The 16,758-nt window shown below is 49.1% G+C and overlaps 1 protein-coding gene across 2 annotated transcripts in view; it reads right to left on the reverse strand.

The window, feature by feature from the left end:
- Position 1: 1 nt before the first annotated feature.
- The window catches only part of ABTB2 (ankyrin repeat and BTB domain containing 2), a 150,032-nt gene continuing 133,275 nt past the window's right edge, over positions 2 to 16,758 (reverse strand). For both annotated transcript variants that reach the window (XM_077286996.1, XM_077286995.1), the window contains exon 17: positions 2 to 553. In XM_077286996.1, the coding sequence (XP_077143111.1) occupies positions 356 to 553 (198 nt within the window). In that variant the 3' untranslated portion in view covers positions 2 to 355. The remainder of the gene's footprint in view (positions 554 to 16,758) is intronic.

Raw genomic sequence — 16,758 nt, forward strand, 5'->3', positions numbered from 1 at the left:
TCTGCTTTTACCCAATAATTGATTTATTATTTTACATGTTACTATTCCGATTTTAAGAGGTGACGCGATCTATAACCGGTCTGGATTACACAAGTGCTATCACTCTGTGAAGGGAATTGTCAGGCAACGTATAAGGTGCAAATGACTGCGCCATAGTGAACCCATTGATCACTGCAGGGCCCAGCCAGTGTTATGGGGGAGGGGCAGCGAACAATGATGGTCACCCCTGCATTGTTTTCAGGTAGTGGGTCTATCTACATATAATTACATATTGTCCACTATTCTACAACACTCGGCTCATTATAATTGTGCAACAATTCTCTGCTTTATACACACACGGGCCATCCGGTCCCGCTCACACGCGGCAGGAGATATAAATGTCTTTAATGCGATTGACCAATGTGCTTTTCAAGTCCGTCAGGGCGTCCAGACCTTGCACTTTGCTGTTCCGGCCGTAGATCAGTTGTCTGAAGGATTCCTGTTCCAGCAGGGGCCTCATGTTTTGCAGGAAGAAGCCCTCACAGTACAGCGCCAGCTCGGGGGCATTGTGGATCTGCAGGAGAGAACGGAAGATTAAACTCTCCTCCCGAATCGCCCAGCTAGGAAACCATCAGCAATATGCTGGCGTACGTGGAAGTGTATAATGCCCTGCTCGCTGGTACATCTAGGAGGCAGGTTACACTAGGACAGGCCGTCACGTCATACATGAGTAGGGGGTCTCACAGCTGAGACCCTCGCCAGTGTCCCCTGCGGCGCAGGAGAACTACGGCAATTGTGTCATGGTTCCCTATAAAGCCGATACATGGATGTAGAAGAAATGCCAAAATGGCATCCTTCCATCTACAGCGGTCAGACCCTCATAGATAACGTCATGGCAGATCGTAGTGACGTTAACCCCTTATGTATACATCGCTTGTCGTGTTTGGTGGCTATAATATGTATTCTAGAGCTGTGATTGCTGCTGTTTAACCACTTCAATGCTGCAGTCAGATTACGTGGTGTGATTGTCCTACATCACCGTTCAGGCAGCCATTGTAGCTGGGGGATAACTGACGGCTGCCATCTTTGTACTCCCCATGGAGCCCACCAAGTGTCTGGGCTTTATAGGAGATGGGCATTTCTATTCTATACTGCAGGTTGTGATGAAATGAAGGACGGTGCAGAGTCCTCTAAAAGGGATAAAGAATAATTAAAAGTTTAAATCATTTGACTTTTATTGTTTAAAAAAATGTGTATGTGAAATATAAAGAACAAAAACCTGACAGCGGTTTTTTTTTTTTTTCTTTCAACGCCCCTCCAAAAAAAGCAATAAAAGGCTATGAAAACATTGTTATGTACCCAAAATTGAAAAAAAAAAACATTAAAAACTACAGTTCGGGGTGCAAAAGACAAGTCCTCACACAACTCCAGCGCAGGAAGAATAAAGTTAAGGGTCTAACAAAGTTTTTAAAAATTATTCTAATACATTTCTTCTTCCTATACTGGAGCTGTGAGGACTTTTTTTTAATGCCCCCTAAACTGTAGTTTTTAATTTCTCCTTCGCCACATTGGGGGACACAGGACCATGGGTGTTATGCTGCTGTCACTAGGAGGCTGACACTAAGCTGAGACAAAAAAGGTTAGCTCCTCCCCTGCAGTATACACCCTCATGCTGGCTTCCAGAGACCCAGTTCAAGCTTAGTGTCTGTAGGAGGCACACTGGATTTAAACCTTGTTATTCCGGACGAAGAGGGCGACGGATTCTTTCATGTTCCGATCTCCCCGAACCAACAACAGGCGAGCACGGGAGTTTTACCTCTCCGTATCCTCTCCTGCGACGTGGGAAGCCACTGCCTGAGCTGACCTTTATGGGCGACGGGCCCCTTTCACGGGCACCGATCTCCCCCCGATTTACAGACGAGCACTGGAGTGTTACCTCCAGTATCCTCTTCTGCAGCCAGGCCTTATTGCCGGACATCTGCCCTGCCCACCAGGTTTCACCCTTGGCTGTACAGTGGCACTACTCTACCGTGGCGTCCGTGCAGCCCCCACTGCATCACCACTGAAAAAGAGCGGATGATGGAAGGAGGCGGACGGTTCCTCTCCACCCCACTTTCAGGGGGACGGTGGATGGAGGCTCCCCCAACCCTGCACCGTCCCATTTACCCCGGGCGCTTTATTGGGGTAAGTGTAGTCAGCGCACGCTTGTGCCGCTGTGTATTCTCTGGGGTCGGCTTTTTTCTAAGGGCGGTCACTCTTATTAGGGGCTCCTTAAGGCAGGATCCTTACCATAGCGCCGCAGCTCTTTTCACCGTGGTCCGCGGGTGCGCGCCAGCCGAGGCCGGAAATTTAGTCCCTGGCTTCGGCCTTCTCCTAGGCCGCACTCCGGTAAGCTCCGCCCACTCCACGCATCATTCCTACGGCCCCTCCCACGCTTCTGGCGCTTCTCGCTCCCTGCGAGATCACATCTCAGAGTCTTGGCAGCCATATTCCTTCCTGTTGCACGCAGCGCCGGCCGGTTTTCTCTCCCTACGGAGGATTTCTCCTTCTCCAGCTATTGCGGGGCACAGGACCGGGTAAGGAGACGGCACTAGCTGCTTCCCTGCAGCGTTACCCCTCAGCTTCCTCATAGCAGGCTTTATTCATTTCATTAGGGTGCAACATGTCCCAGTCAAGGGGTAAAAAGATTACTAAGGTACATGCAACCTTTTTCTCTAGTAGCCTTCCACGACAGCCACCAGGAGGTTGTCTCCAAACCCTAATGGGGGACAGGAAGCACAAGAGGTTAAAAACCCCTCCCACCTCCCATTAACCAGTATCTTTCCTGTCCCCCATGGGGCATGGAGAGGTTACTGGTGCGCTGCAGCGGCGGCTCTAGCAGTGTACCTGGTGTTTCTATTTTTCTTCTGCCGGGCACTAATGGTCGGGTCCCTCGGGGCTTCCTCCTGCGCTGTGCCTCCCGTCTCCTCCAGATTCTGGGACCGCGTTCCCGGTCCTCCTGCGGGGACAAAGCTGGCCGGTGAGCCCATCCCGGAGGGCTCCCTGAGCTCTCCGGTGTCTCCCCCTCCTGCGCACGCTGTTCGGCGACCCGGAAGTCAGGTGATACTCCACTTCCGGGTCGGCACTCCTGTACAGGAGCGACACAGTCCAGCGCTATGGATCACCGAACGGCGTGTGAGGCACGCTGCATCCTCGCACGCCTGCCTGGGACGGCGGAGGGGGAGGGGCGGCGAATTGCCTCGCGCTGGTGCAGGCTTATTTTCTATATAAGCTGCGAAGACGTCTCAGGTAAGCCTGCTGTAAGCATGGATTCGTCTTGCCCTACAGCTGCAGAGCCCAGCGCTCCTCAAGCCCTAGTAAGTGTGGCAGAGATGGGTCCCATTTAAAGGTAGTCTTATATGCACCTTCTTACTCCGCTTCCTCTCTCTTTGCAGGGAGTCAAGTCTGGCCCTAAAAACATTACCAAATGCAAATGTGCTACCTGTAATGTGAAAATGCCACTAGATTGGGAGAAAAAGTTGTGCCAACCTTGTACAGATAAAATTGTCCGGGCGGAACACCCTTCATTGATTGAGGAAATCCGCTCCTTGGTTAGGCAAGAGGTTCAAACCTCCTGGCCACGCTCGCCCCGCCTCCACCACCACCACCCTCCTCACCTGGTGCATCTCTCCCCAAAAAGAGGAAAATCCAGGAGTATTCTGAGTCAGAGTCTGAGGGATCTTATACGTCTTCTTCAGTCAAATGGGAGGATGTGTTGCCCCATAAATCTGCGGAAATTAGGAAATATCTTTTTTCCTCTGAATACATTGAGGAATTGGTGTCTGCAGTGAGAAACACCATGGGGCTAAAAGAGGAATCAGTTCCTCAGTCTATACAAGACGAATTATTCGGTATACATACTGAAAAACAGCCTGGTTTTCCCGTCCATAAAAGCATAATAGATATGATTAATAATGAATGGGAATTGCCTGAGAAGCGTCTAACTCCTCCAGACTTTAAACATCGGTTTCCTCTTGATGAGGACTCAATAAAATGGAACATCCCAAAAATTGATGTTCAGGTGGCTAGAGTGGCTAAAAAAACGGCTCTGCCGTTCGAGGATTCCTCCCAGTTGAAAGACCCCTTAGATAGGAAGATTGAGAGCCTTCTCAAAAAATCCTGGGAAACGTCTACCTCAGCCCTAAGATTCAATATTGCATCCACCTGTGTGGCCCGCTCTCTCTTCTGCTGGATAGAAGAGCTAGAAAACCACATCTCTCAGGGTACTCCGAGAGAGGAAGTTCTGGACTCCCTGCCTATTCTGCATAGAGCAACTGGGTTCCTCGCAGACGCCTCACTGGAATCTATCCGGGTGGCAGCCAGATCCTTGGTCCAGACAAATTCAGCCAGAAGAGCTCTCTGGTTAAAAATGTGGAGTGGAGATGTCACCTCCAAAATAAAACTATGTTCCATTCCCTTTAAGGGTGACTATGTGTTTGGGCCCTCATTAGATGACATCTTAGAGAAAGCCACAGACAGAAAGAAAACTCTTCCTGAACAGAGACCTCCCAGGAAGCGTTTTTTTCGAGCCTCCCAGTCCCAGCCCTCCCAGGGTAAAGGGAAAGGAAAAACCGGGAGGTGGAGTTATGCTAAGGGGAAGCCTAAAAACATCCTTATTCCCCAGCAAACTCAACAAGAAAAACAATTACTTCGATCTGGTAGGGGGGAGGCTTTCGAACTTCGTTCACAGTTGGCAGAATATCTCCAACAGCCCCTGGGTGGTCAGTGTTATACAACAGGGGCTTCTGATAGAGTTCGATGCACCTCCCCCCAGGATCGTAAGAGTCACCTCCCCGTCATCTCGGGAGACTCAAAAGTTGATGATGGCTGGAATTCAGGACTTGCTAGACTCGAGCTATCTCCATGGTCCTGGTGAACGAGCAAGGGAAAGGGCACTATTCCCGTATCTTCATGATAAAAAAGCCTTCCGGGCAATCTCGGATTATAATAAATCTGAAAGCTCTCAACAAATATATAACTTACCGCAAGTTCAAGATGGAGTCAGTAAAAACAGCCATCCCTCTAATCACTCCTCATTCATATATGGCAACAATAGAACTCAAGGATGCCTATTTCCATATTCCAATGCATCCTCGTCACAGGAAATACCTAAGATTTGCGGTCCAAATCAATCAAAAAATCTTGCATTTCCAATACAATGTTCTCCCCTTCGGGATCTCCTCAGCCCCAAGGGTGTTTTCCAGAGTCATGGCAGAAACGGTAGCCCATATCAGGAGCCAAGACATAGCTATAGTGCCGTACTTGGACGACCTTCTAATAATTGGTCCTTCCGCCGAAATTCTCAGAGAATTTCTAAAACTCTGAACATCTTACAACTTTTGGGTTGGATACCAAATCTAAAAAAGTCTCAGCTATCACCATCAAAGGTGAGGAAATTCCTCGGGGTCCTCTTGGATTCAGAAAATCAGAAATCTTTCCTACCAGAGGAACACCAAATAAATCTAATTTCCAAGGTCTCAGACTTCAAAAAACAACGTTCTCCGACTCTACGGGCCGCAATGTCTCTCCTGGGGTCAATGACGGCCTGTATACAATCAGTCCAGTGGGCTCAGAGCCACTCAAGAGTACTGCAGGCACACATCTTAGGGAACTGGAACGGGAATCCAAATTCCCTGAACAGGAGCGTGTACACTCCTGGGAAGGTAAAGGTCTCGTTAACCTGGTGGGCGATCCAATCAAACCTGCTAAAAGGAGTAGACTGGGTACAAGATCCACTGATCACGGTGACAACGGATGCCAGTCAAAAAGGTTGGGGAGCAGTTGTCTCGCAGATCCCATTCCAGGGTCACTGGAATCAGAGAGAAAGCTCCAGTTCCTCCAACTCCAAAGAATTGATGGCAGTGGAGAGGGCCCTTCTGGCGGCCAGCAGTCTCATTATTGGTCAACATGTCAGAATTTACTCGGACAATATGACGACTGTTGCGCATCTAAAACACCAGGGAAGTCCGAAGTTCAACCAGTTGAGAGCAATATCAAACAGAATATTTTGCTGGGCAGAGAAACATCTCCTCTCACTTTCAGTAATACACCTCAGGGGGTCAGTGAACATTCATGCGGATCTCCTAAGTTGTCACGACTTGCATCCAGGAGAATGGAGCCTGAAGGCAGACCTTTTCAGAATGTTGACGGACAGATGGGGACTTCCCGATATAGACCTTCTAGCGTCAGGCCAGAATGCACAGGTCGAGAACTTCTCCCTAAACCCCAGAGACAGGTCTCGAGGAGTAGACGCCTTCGCTCATGCATGGAGGTTTCATCTAGCATACGTGTTCCCTCCAATACCGTTACTTGCGAAGACCCTCCGGAAGATCCGGGACGATCAAGTCCAGACTATCCTAGTAGCTCCGGCATGGCCGAAAAGAAGCTGATACCACCTCATAAAAGAACTGAAGGTGGATGGTCCAGTTTTTCTTCAAGCATCAGAAGATCTTCTCTGCCAAGGCCCCTTTTATCATCCGGAACCACAAAGGTTCAATCTGGCAGCCTGGCTATTGAAGCCCAGGTACTAAGAGCTAAAGGTCTTTCAGAGTCAGTAATCTCTACCCTGCAGAAGTCTAGAAAACCTATCACCAATGCCATATATGGCAAAATTTGGAATAGATTTTCCTCGTGGTGTTATCCTCATAATCCTGACCCTTTCCATCCTAATATATCACAGATTTTAGATTTCATACAAAAAGGTTTGGAGTTGGGGCTGAAGCCAAGTACCTTGAAAGTTCAGGTGTCAGCCTTGAGCTCTGTCTTCGATCAAGACCTTGCAGGTCATCGTTGGATAAAGAGATTTATGGTCGCAGCATCAAGGCATTGTCCAAGAAAACAAATTTTTGTACCATCATGGGACTTAAACATAGTTCTAAAGGGCCTTACAGCTCCTCCGTTTGAGCCTTTATCATCCTGTTCCACGCAACTTCTGTCCTGCAAAACGGCTTTCTTGGTTGCAATTTCTACTGCAAGACGAGTGGGGGAAATACAGGCCCTTTCAACTAGAGAGCCTTATCTTACCATAAGAGATGACTCCATCGTGTTCCGACCAGATCCATGTTTTCTTCCAAAGGTAGTGTCGGAATTTCATCGATCACAGGATATAGTCCTCCCATCGTTCTGTCACAATCCTTCAAATCCGGAAGAACACAGATTTCATACTTTGGATGTACTTCGTATAGTATTGTACTATTTAGAACATACTAAATCGTTCAGAATAGACAAAAATCTCTTTGTTCATCTTTCTGGCAGAAACAAGGGCAAGAAGGTAGCGAAGAGTACCATTGCCAACTGGATAAAGAAGGCCATTGCTGAAGCATATCTAACTCAGAATATAGCTGTTCCTGCGGGCCTAAAAGCCCATTCCACCAGATCTACTTCTGTCTCTTGGGCTGAAAGAGCTGGTGCTTCAACAGAGCAGATTTGCAGGGCAGCAACATGGTCTTCCTTGCACACTTTTACTAAGCATTATAGTTTGGACTTCTGGTCCAACCGGGATCTTGCCTTTGGCCGAAAGGTTCTTCAGGCTGTGGTCCCTCCCTAGATACAGAATTGGTTGGCATTCCTCCTGGTGGCTGTCGTGGAAGGCTACTAGAGAAAATAGAATTATTCTTACCGTTAATTCGGTTTCTAGGAGCCTTCCACGACAGCATTAATTCCCTCCCGATGTTCTTGGATAATTTTTTTCTGAGAACCTAAAAGGTAACCGGTGCTATGGGTTCAGTTGTAAGTCACTGGTTAATGGGAGGGGTTTTTAACCTCTTGTGCTTCCTGTCCCCCATTAGGGTGTGGAGACAACCTCCTGGTGGCTGTCGTGGAAGGCTCCTAGAAACCGAATTAACGGTAAGAATAATTCTATTTTCTCTGCTTGTACCACCTGCCAGGCTCCTCTCCCCAGGCCTCAAAGCTCCCCGCTCTGCCCAGCCTGTGATGCCCAATGTGCCCAAGAGCCCTCCGCCGCCACCGACCCCAGTGTTCCTAGCCCCCCTGGGTGGGCCGCGTCACTGTCTCAATCCGTGGCTTCGCTAGCTAAGGCGATTGAATCCCTTCATGACCCCTCTGGGGAGCGGGGTGGTCGTTTTCCTGGGTTAACAGACCCCTCTGCTTCAGGGGAATCTTCGGCCAGCAGGGGCCGCTCTCACCCACAGGAGGTTCGGACATCCGCAAAACGGATCCGCACTACCTCTCCTGATCATTCACCACACCATTCAGCTTTCAATAGCTCCACTTCTCGCTCACCCTCTCCAGGGGCTAGAAGCGATCACGACTCTGAGTATGAGTCTGAGGCGTCCATGGACCCGGATTCTCCGGAGTTCCGCTCAACTGTTGACTCCCTTATTGAGGCTGTCAATCATGCGCTAAAGATTAATGATGACCCTAATTCAGCTCCGGAGCACGCAGTTTCTTTCACTAGAAACAAGCGATCTCATAAGGTGTTCGCCTCCCATCCGGTTTTTCTACAGATAGTTAAGAGGCACAGGGAGCGACCGGACAAACGCTTTACGGGCAAAAAGGCTCTGGAATCTAAATATCCTTTTTCCTCAGAGCTGGTTAAGGATTGGACGGAACCACCGCTGGTAGATCCTCCGGTGTGGCGTTTGGCTACCAAAACGCTGTTATCAGTACCTGACGGGGCATCAATTAAAAGTCCCACAGAGCGCCAGTTGGATTCCCTGGCGCACTCAGTGTATGAAGCCTCAGGTTCCTCCCTATCCCCTTCCTTCGCTGCGGCATGGGTCGCCAAAGCTATGGTTTCCTGGGCAGAGACTCTAGCACATTCCATTCAGGACCAGGCTCTTCCGTCTGATGCGGCGGACCTCGCCAAACAAATTGCTATGGCCGCAGATTATGTGATGTACGCATCTTTAGACGCAGCAGACTGTGCGGCAACCGCGGCTTCAAACGTCGTCACCATCAGGAGAGCTATCTGGCTTAGAGAGTGGCGGGCGGATTCCTCCTCAAAAAAGTCTCTAATTTCTCTCCCCTTTCAGGGCGGACGCCTATTTGGAGAAAAATTGGACCAACTTATTTCCGATGCTACGGGGGGAAAAAGCAAGTTCCTCCCTCAACACAGGCCAAAAGCTGCTTTTCAGCGCCAACAGCATTTTCGTTTTCGCCCCTTTCGGGGTGGCCCTTTCTGGTCCAACTCCACTGCATCGTCTAGAACAGAACTATCTACACGCACAGACAGAGAATCTCGGCCTTCTTACAGACCAAATCAGTCCTGGCGAGGAAAACCTAGACAACCCAGAACCAGAGGTTCTAGTCCTGCCAGATTTCCTTCACAATGACTCGGGGAGAATTCCAGTCGACACCACCGAGGTAGGCGGACGCCTGCTTCTTTCGTCATGTCTGGCTTTCCGTCATCCCCGACGAATGGGTCAGAGACCTGGTGTCGTCTGGTTACAAAATAGAATTCTCCACCTCCCTTCCAGCTCGGTTCTTTCCCTCTCGTCTCCCGACTTCGGGAACTCAGTCTCACGCTCTTCACTGCGCCATCGAATCCCTCCGCCAAAACAGGGTTATCGTTCCGGTTCCGGAACACGAGAAATTCAGAGGTTTCTACTCAAACCTCTTCGTCGTGCCAAAGAAGGACGGGTCCGTACGCCCCATCTTGGACTTGAAGCTCCTAAACAAGCACGTAAAACTACGGCACTTCCGGATGGAGTCCCTTCGGTCGGTCATTTCCTCATTGGAGCGAGACGAGTTTCTAGCGTCAATAGACGTCAGAGATGCTTATCTTCACATTCCAATTTTTCCACCACATCAAAGGTTCCTCCGTTTCGCCATCCAAGAGGACCATTTTCAATTCACGGCCTTACCCTTCGGTCTTGCCACAGCACCCAGGGTATTCACGAAGGTCATGGCGGCTGTCATGGCCATTCTGCACTCCCGAGGAGTGGTCGTGTTGCCATACCTAGACGACCTTCTGGTCAAAGGTCCATCTTTTCATGCCTGCGAGGCAAGTGTCCGCATCACGTTGGATTCCCTTTCGCGCCTAGGCTGGTTAATCAACCTGGACAAATCCTCCCCTGTTCCAGCTCGAAGGATCTCTTTCCTAGGCATGATCCTAGACACGTCCAAGGGGCTGGTCTTTCTTCCTCAGTCCAAGGCCCAAGCGCTTCAACAGGGGGCCCGGAAGCTTTCTCGCCCTTGCCCGCAGTCCATTCGGTTTGCCATGAAGATCCTGGGGAAGATGGTGGCCTCAATGGAAGCCATTCCCTTCGCCCAACTGCATTTCCGTCCCTTACAACAAGCTCTACTGGACAATTGGGACAGGAGTCCCTTTACCCTCGACCGACCATGCCCTCTACCCCCGCGGACCAGGCAAGCGCTCACGTGGACTTTGGAGTCCACTCTCCACCAGGGGAGGTTTTTTCTTCCGATCCATTGGCTGGTAGTGTCCACCGACGCCAGTCTCCTCGGTTGGGGAGCGGTGTTTCTCCACCACACTGCCCAGGGGCGCTGGTCGATGCGGGAGTCGAAACTTCCCATAAACATTCTGGAGATCCGTGCTATCAGGTTTGCCCTGAGACGTTTTCACCCTCTGCTTGCAGGTCACCCAGCCCGAATACAGTCGGACAACGTCACAGCTGTGGCGTACATAAACCATCAAGGCGGCACCCGCATCAGGGCAGCGATGCAGGTGGTCACATACATTCTCCGTTGGACCGAGGACAACCACTCCACCATTTCTGTGGTGCACATTCCGGGTGTCGAGAACTGGGCGGCGGACTTTCTCAGCCGTCAGGGTCTCGCCTCGGGAGAGAGGGAGCTCCATCCAGATGTTTTTCATCAAATCTGCCTTCGCTGGGGGACTCCGGACGTGGATCTGATGGCGTCCAGGCTCAACGCCAAAGTCCCCAACTTCATAGCGCGTTCTCGGGATCCCCAGGCCATCGGGGTGGATGCACTGATATTCCCATGGCACCGGTTCCGATTCCCGTACGCGTTCCCTCCACTTCCTCTGTTGCCGAAGGTGATCCGAAAAATCAAGATAGAGGGGATTCCGGTGATCCTTATCGCCCCGGATTGGCCGTGTCGCGCATGGTATGCGGAACTGGTGCATCTAGTTTCCGACGTTCCTTGGCGGTTACCAGACCGCCCAGATCTACTGCGCCAAGGACCGATCTACCATCAGAGCTCAGAGGCCCTACGTTTGACGGCGTGGCTGTTGAAACCTGGATCCTAACTCAAGCTGGTTTCTCCCAGCAGGTCATTTCCACCATGATCAGAGCTCGCAAGACGTCTTCCGCTCGCATCTACCACCGCACCTGGAAAGCCTTCTTCTCATGGTGCAGACTCCGTGGCCGTCCCCCTCTCGTTTTCTCCATTCCCTTCATTCTGGAATTCCTCCAGTCCGGCTAGGATTCCGGCCTGGCCCTCGGCTCCCTCAAGGGCCAGATTTCAGCGCTGTCGGTGTTGTTCCAGCATAAGATTGCTACTAACTCGCAAGTCAGGACCTTCATTCAAGGAGTCTCCCACGTGGTTCCCCCCTACAGAATGCCACTAGAGACCTGGGACCTCAACTTGGTCCTGAGCGTCCTTCAGGAACCTCCGTTTGAACCTCTGCTAGACGTCCCACTATCTATTCTCTCATGGAAGGTGGCCTTCCTTGTGGCGGTAACGTCTATCAGGCGCGTCTCGGAGATGGACGCACTTTCCTGCAGGGCGCCCTTCCTTTCCTTCCACCAGGACAAAGTAGTCTTACGCCCATCTCCCGCTTTTCTCCCTAAGGTGGTGTCATCTTTTCACCTTAATGAAGATATCATTCTTCCCTCCTTTTGCCCACAGCCAAAACATAGGGTCGAAAAGGCCCTTCACACTTTGGACGTGGTACGGGCTCTCAGGAGGTACGTTTCTAGGACTGCCCCTTTCCGCAAATCGGATTCCCTCTCTATCCTCTCTGAGGGTCACAGGAAGGGTTCAGCCGCGTCTAAGGCTACGATAGCCAGATGGATCCGATCGGCTATCCAAGAAGCTTATCGGGTCAGGGGCAAGCCTATCCCGGCGGGGGTTAGAGCTCACTCTACTCGGTCAGTTGGTGCTTCCTGGGCTATTCGGCACCAGGCGTCGGCAGAGCAGGTTTGCAAGGCCGCGACATGGTCTAGCCTGCATACTTTCACAAAGCACTACAACGTCCACACTCATTCTTCCGCAGATGCGGCCCTTGGCAGACGTATTCTGCAGGCGGCCGTTGTGCATTTATACGTCAGATGGTACACAGAGTTATTTGGTTGTATTGTTCCCTACCCAGGGACTGCTTTGGGACGTCCCATGGTCCTGTGTCCCCCAATGTGGTGAAGGAGAAATAGGGATTTTTGTGTACTCGCCGTAAAATCCTTTTCTCCGAGCCACTCATTGGGGGACACAGCACCCACCCTGTTAGCCTTACAGCTTGTTACCGTTTTGGTTCTTGACTTTCTCTGACATGTTATACTCTAATGTTATATATTATTTTTGTTATTAATCTCCTACTGCTTTTGCACTGAACTGGGTCTCTGGAAGCCAGCACGAGGGTGTATACTGCAGGGGAGGAGCTAAACTTTTTTTGTCTCAACTTAGTGTCAGCCTCCTAGTGACAGCAGCATAACACCCATGGTCCTGTGTCCCCCAATGAGTGGCTCGGAGAAAAGGATTTTACGGTGAGTACACAAAAATCCCTATTTGGGGTACATACAATGTTTCAGTAGCCTTACATTGCTTGTGTATATAAATATATAATAATAATAATTTTTATTTATATAGCGCCAACATATTCCGCAGCGCTTTACAACTTATAGAGGGGACTTGTACAGACAATAGACATTCCAGCATAAGGCCATGTGCACACGTTCAGGATTTTTCGAGTTTTTTTCGCGTTTTTTCGCTATAAAAACGCGAAAAAAACGCTAACCTATGCCTCCTATTATTTACAGTGTATTCTGCATTTTTTGTGCAAATGTTGTGATTTTTTCCGCGAAAAAATCGCATCGCGGAAAAAAAAGCAACATGTTCATTAAAATTGCGGGGATTCCGCACACCTAGGAGTCCATTGATCTGCTTACTTCCCGCACGGGGCTGTGCACACCATGCGGGAAGTAAGCAGATTATGTGCGGTTGGTACCCAGGGTGGAGGAGAGGAGGCTCTCCTCCACGGACTGGGCACCATATAAGTGGTAAAAAAAAAAGAATTAAAATAAAAAATAGTGATATACTCACCTTCGATGTCTTCCCGCCTCTCAGGTGCATGCTGCCGCTTCGGTTCCTGTAGCTGGTGTGCGGTGAAGGACCTGCGATGACGTCACGGTCCTGTGATTGGTCGAGACCGGTCATGTGACCGCTCACGTGACCGCGACGTCATGGAAGGTCCTGCGCGCACACACCGTCTATACGGAACGGATGCCGCTGAGGTCTGCAGGTGAGTATAAGCATTTTTTTAATTATTTTTAAACATTCTATCTTTTACTATAGATGCTGCATAAGCAGCATCTATAGTAAAAAGTTGGTCACACTTGTCAAACAGTATGTTTGACAAGTGTGACCAACCTGTCAGTCAGTTTTCCAAGCGATGCTACAGATCGCTTGGAAAACTTTAGCATTCTGCAAGCTAATTACGCTTGCAGAATGCTAAAAAAACCGCGAAAAAACCGCAAAAAAAAAATGCGGATTTCTTGCAGAAAATTTCCGGTTTTCTTCAGGAAATTTCTGCAAGAAATCCGGACGTGTGCACATACCCTAACAGAAATCACAGTTCAAAACAGATACCAGGAGGAATGAGGGCCCTGCTCGCAAGCTTACAAACTATGAGGAAAAGGGGAGACACGAGAGGTGGATGGTAACAATTGCTTTAGTTATTTGGACCCGCCATAGTGTAAGGCTCGGGTGTTCATGTAAAGCTGCATGATCCGGTTATCAGCCTAAGTATGTAGCAGTACAGACAACGAGGGCTATTAACTGCATGAAGTGTATGAGAACATGATGCGAGGAACCTGATTATGTGTTTTGTTTTTTTTTCTATTTTTAATAGGCCACACAGGGATAGTTAGGTTAATGCGTTGAGGCGGTAGGCCAGTCTGAACAAATGAGTTTTTAGGGCACGCTTAAAACTGTGGGGATTGGGGATTAATCGTATTAACCTAGGTAGTGCATTCCAAAGAATCGGCGCAGCACGTGTAAAGTCTTGGAGACGGGAGTGGGAGGTTCTGATTATTGAGGATGCTAACCTGAGGTCATTAGCAGAGCGGAGGGCACGGGTAGGGTGGTAGACTGAGACCAGAGAGGAGATGTAGGGTGGTGCTGAGCCATGGAGTGCTTTGTGGATGAGGGTAGTAGTTTTGTACTGGATTCTGGAGTGGATGGGTAACCAGCGTAATGACTGGCACAAGGTAGAGGCATCGGTGTAACGGTTGGTGAGGAATATGATCCTGGCTGCAGCATTCAGGACAGATTGGAGCGGGGAGAGTTTGGTAAGAGGGAGGCCGATTAGTAGAGAGTTACAATAGTCCAGACGAGAATGAATAAGTGAGACAGTAAGAGTTTTTGCAGAGTCGAAAGTAAGAAAAGGGGGAATTCTAGAAATGTTTTTGAGATGCAGATAAGAAGAGCGAGCCAGTGATCGGATGTGGGGGGTGAATGAAAGCTCGGAATCAAGGATGACCCCAAGGCAGCGGGCATGTTGCTTTGGAGTAATGGTGGAACCACACACGGAGATGGCAATGTCAGGCAAAGGTAGGTTAGTAGAGGGAGAGAACACGAGGAGTTCAGTTTTTGACAGGTTCAGTTTCAGATAGAGGGAGGACATGATGTTAGAGACAGTGGTAAGACAATCACTGGTGTTTTTCTAAAAAGGTCGGCGTGATAACAGGAGAAGAAGTGTATAATTGGGTGTCGTCAGCATAGAGATGGTACTGGAAACCAAATCTACTGATTGTTTGTCCAATAGGGGCAGTATACAAAGAGAAGAGGAGGGGGCCTAGGACTGATCCTTGAGGAACCCCAACAGTAAGGGGAAGGTGAGAGGAGGAGGAACCAGCAAAAGATACAGTGAAGGATCGGTCAGAGAGATAGGAGGAGAACCAAGAGAGAACGGTATCCTTGAGGCCGATGGAGCGGAGCATAGTGAGGAGGAGCTGATGATCCACAGTGTCGAATGCTGCGGAGAGATCCAGGAGAATTAGCATGGAGTAGTGACCATTAGATTTAGCTGTTAGTAGATCATTAGAGACTTCAGTGAGGGCAGTTTCTGTAGAGTGTAAAGAGCGGAAGCCAGATTGAAGAGGGTCGAGAAGAGAGTTATCTGAGAGATAGCGGGTAAGACGGGAGTGGACCAGGCATAAATATATAATTTTATTGTTTGATAATGACAATAGTAATGACTTGGAGAATCATCTAACAGGTCATATTTTTTTTCTTTAAATCTTCTCTGATGGGGGCGATCATTCCTGCCAAGATCAGGATAAGGGAGCCATGTGTATGTGGACGAGGGGATATTAAGTACAGAATTGACTTTTTTTTGTTTGTTCTTCCTAATTTCAAACCCTTCTGCAGACAGATGGCGGCTGTGTCGCCTGCTCTGAAGCATTATCGCATGTTTAGTGTCCTAGTAACAACTATTCTTGTTGTTATTGAGCAAGTAAGCACAAAAAATTATATTTGCAAATGGCCCCCGTGCAGTAGCAGCTATCGGTAGGCATTGAGATCTGACAACTGCTATTGTGCTGGTGGCACCTTCTTGGTTGTAATTTTTAAGAAATGTCTTCCAAGATGGCGCCGCCTGCGTCTGTGCAGCTATGGGATCACCTCTAAATCACCCATATTTCCTGACCCCACTCACCCTGTATCTGTCTGTCATTACTGGTGTGTTTTGTTTCTCCCCCTAATTCCTTAACGCTAACACACATTTGGCGTTATCTGTCCATTGTGATCTATTTCCTTTTTCATTTTCTCCGTGCCGCCCCTCCCTCCTGATCACACCCAGCCTATGTCATGTGCACTTAGCTGGCTGGAAATGCGGACTCCGTGGTCTGTCTCCATAAGTATGTCTCTGTAAGTATGCAGCAGAAATAATACCAGAAGAGAACACAAGGTAACGGCTATGTGCACACGTTCAGGATTTTCTGCAGAATTTTACTGAACAAAACCGGACTTTTTCTGCAGGAAATCCGCATGCATTTTTGACGCTTTTTTTCTGGAGCTTCCCAATGCATTAAATAGCGGCAGAAACAGGAAAAGTCTGCAAAATTAATTAACATGCTGCGTTTTTTTACCGCGATGCGTTTTTTTTTTTCACGGAAAAAAATGCATCATGTGTACAAAAATTGCAGAATGCATTAAAAATGATGGGATGCATAATGTATGCGTTTAAGCGTTTTTATAGTGAAAAAATGCAAAAAAGCGAATAATCGTGAACGTGTGCCCACAGCCTTACTATCACCATGCTGACATGCACCCTTCCAGTGTGTGCTCCATTACTCCTCACTTTCCTTCCTCCACCTGCTCTCGCTATATCTCGGCTTCTCCTCACTGACCACTAATCGACCAAACCTGCACCCACACAGCTCAGACCTCCTATTCCTACCCCCTCCTATCGTTCACAACCCAAAAATCGCACCAACTTGAAACCCGTGCCCCTGACGCCCTGCACCCTCTCTCTGGATCACTCTGGAATGGCCGCTTTGTCTGCAATAAACTCCATGTGATTCACAACCTCTTTACCTCTCAGAATTTTTCCTTTCTGGGCCTCACCGAAACATGGCT

Source organism: Ranitomeya variabilis, chromosome 2, assembly GCF_051348905.1.
Source record: "Ranitomeya variabilis isolate aRanVar5 chromosome 2, aRanVar5.hap1, whole genome shotgun sequence".
In the NCBI taxonomy this organism is placed as follows: Eukaryota; Metazoa; Chordata; class Amphibia; order Anura; family Dendrobatidae; genus Ranitomeya; species Ranitomeya variabilis.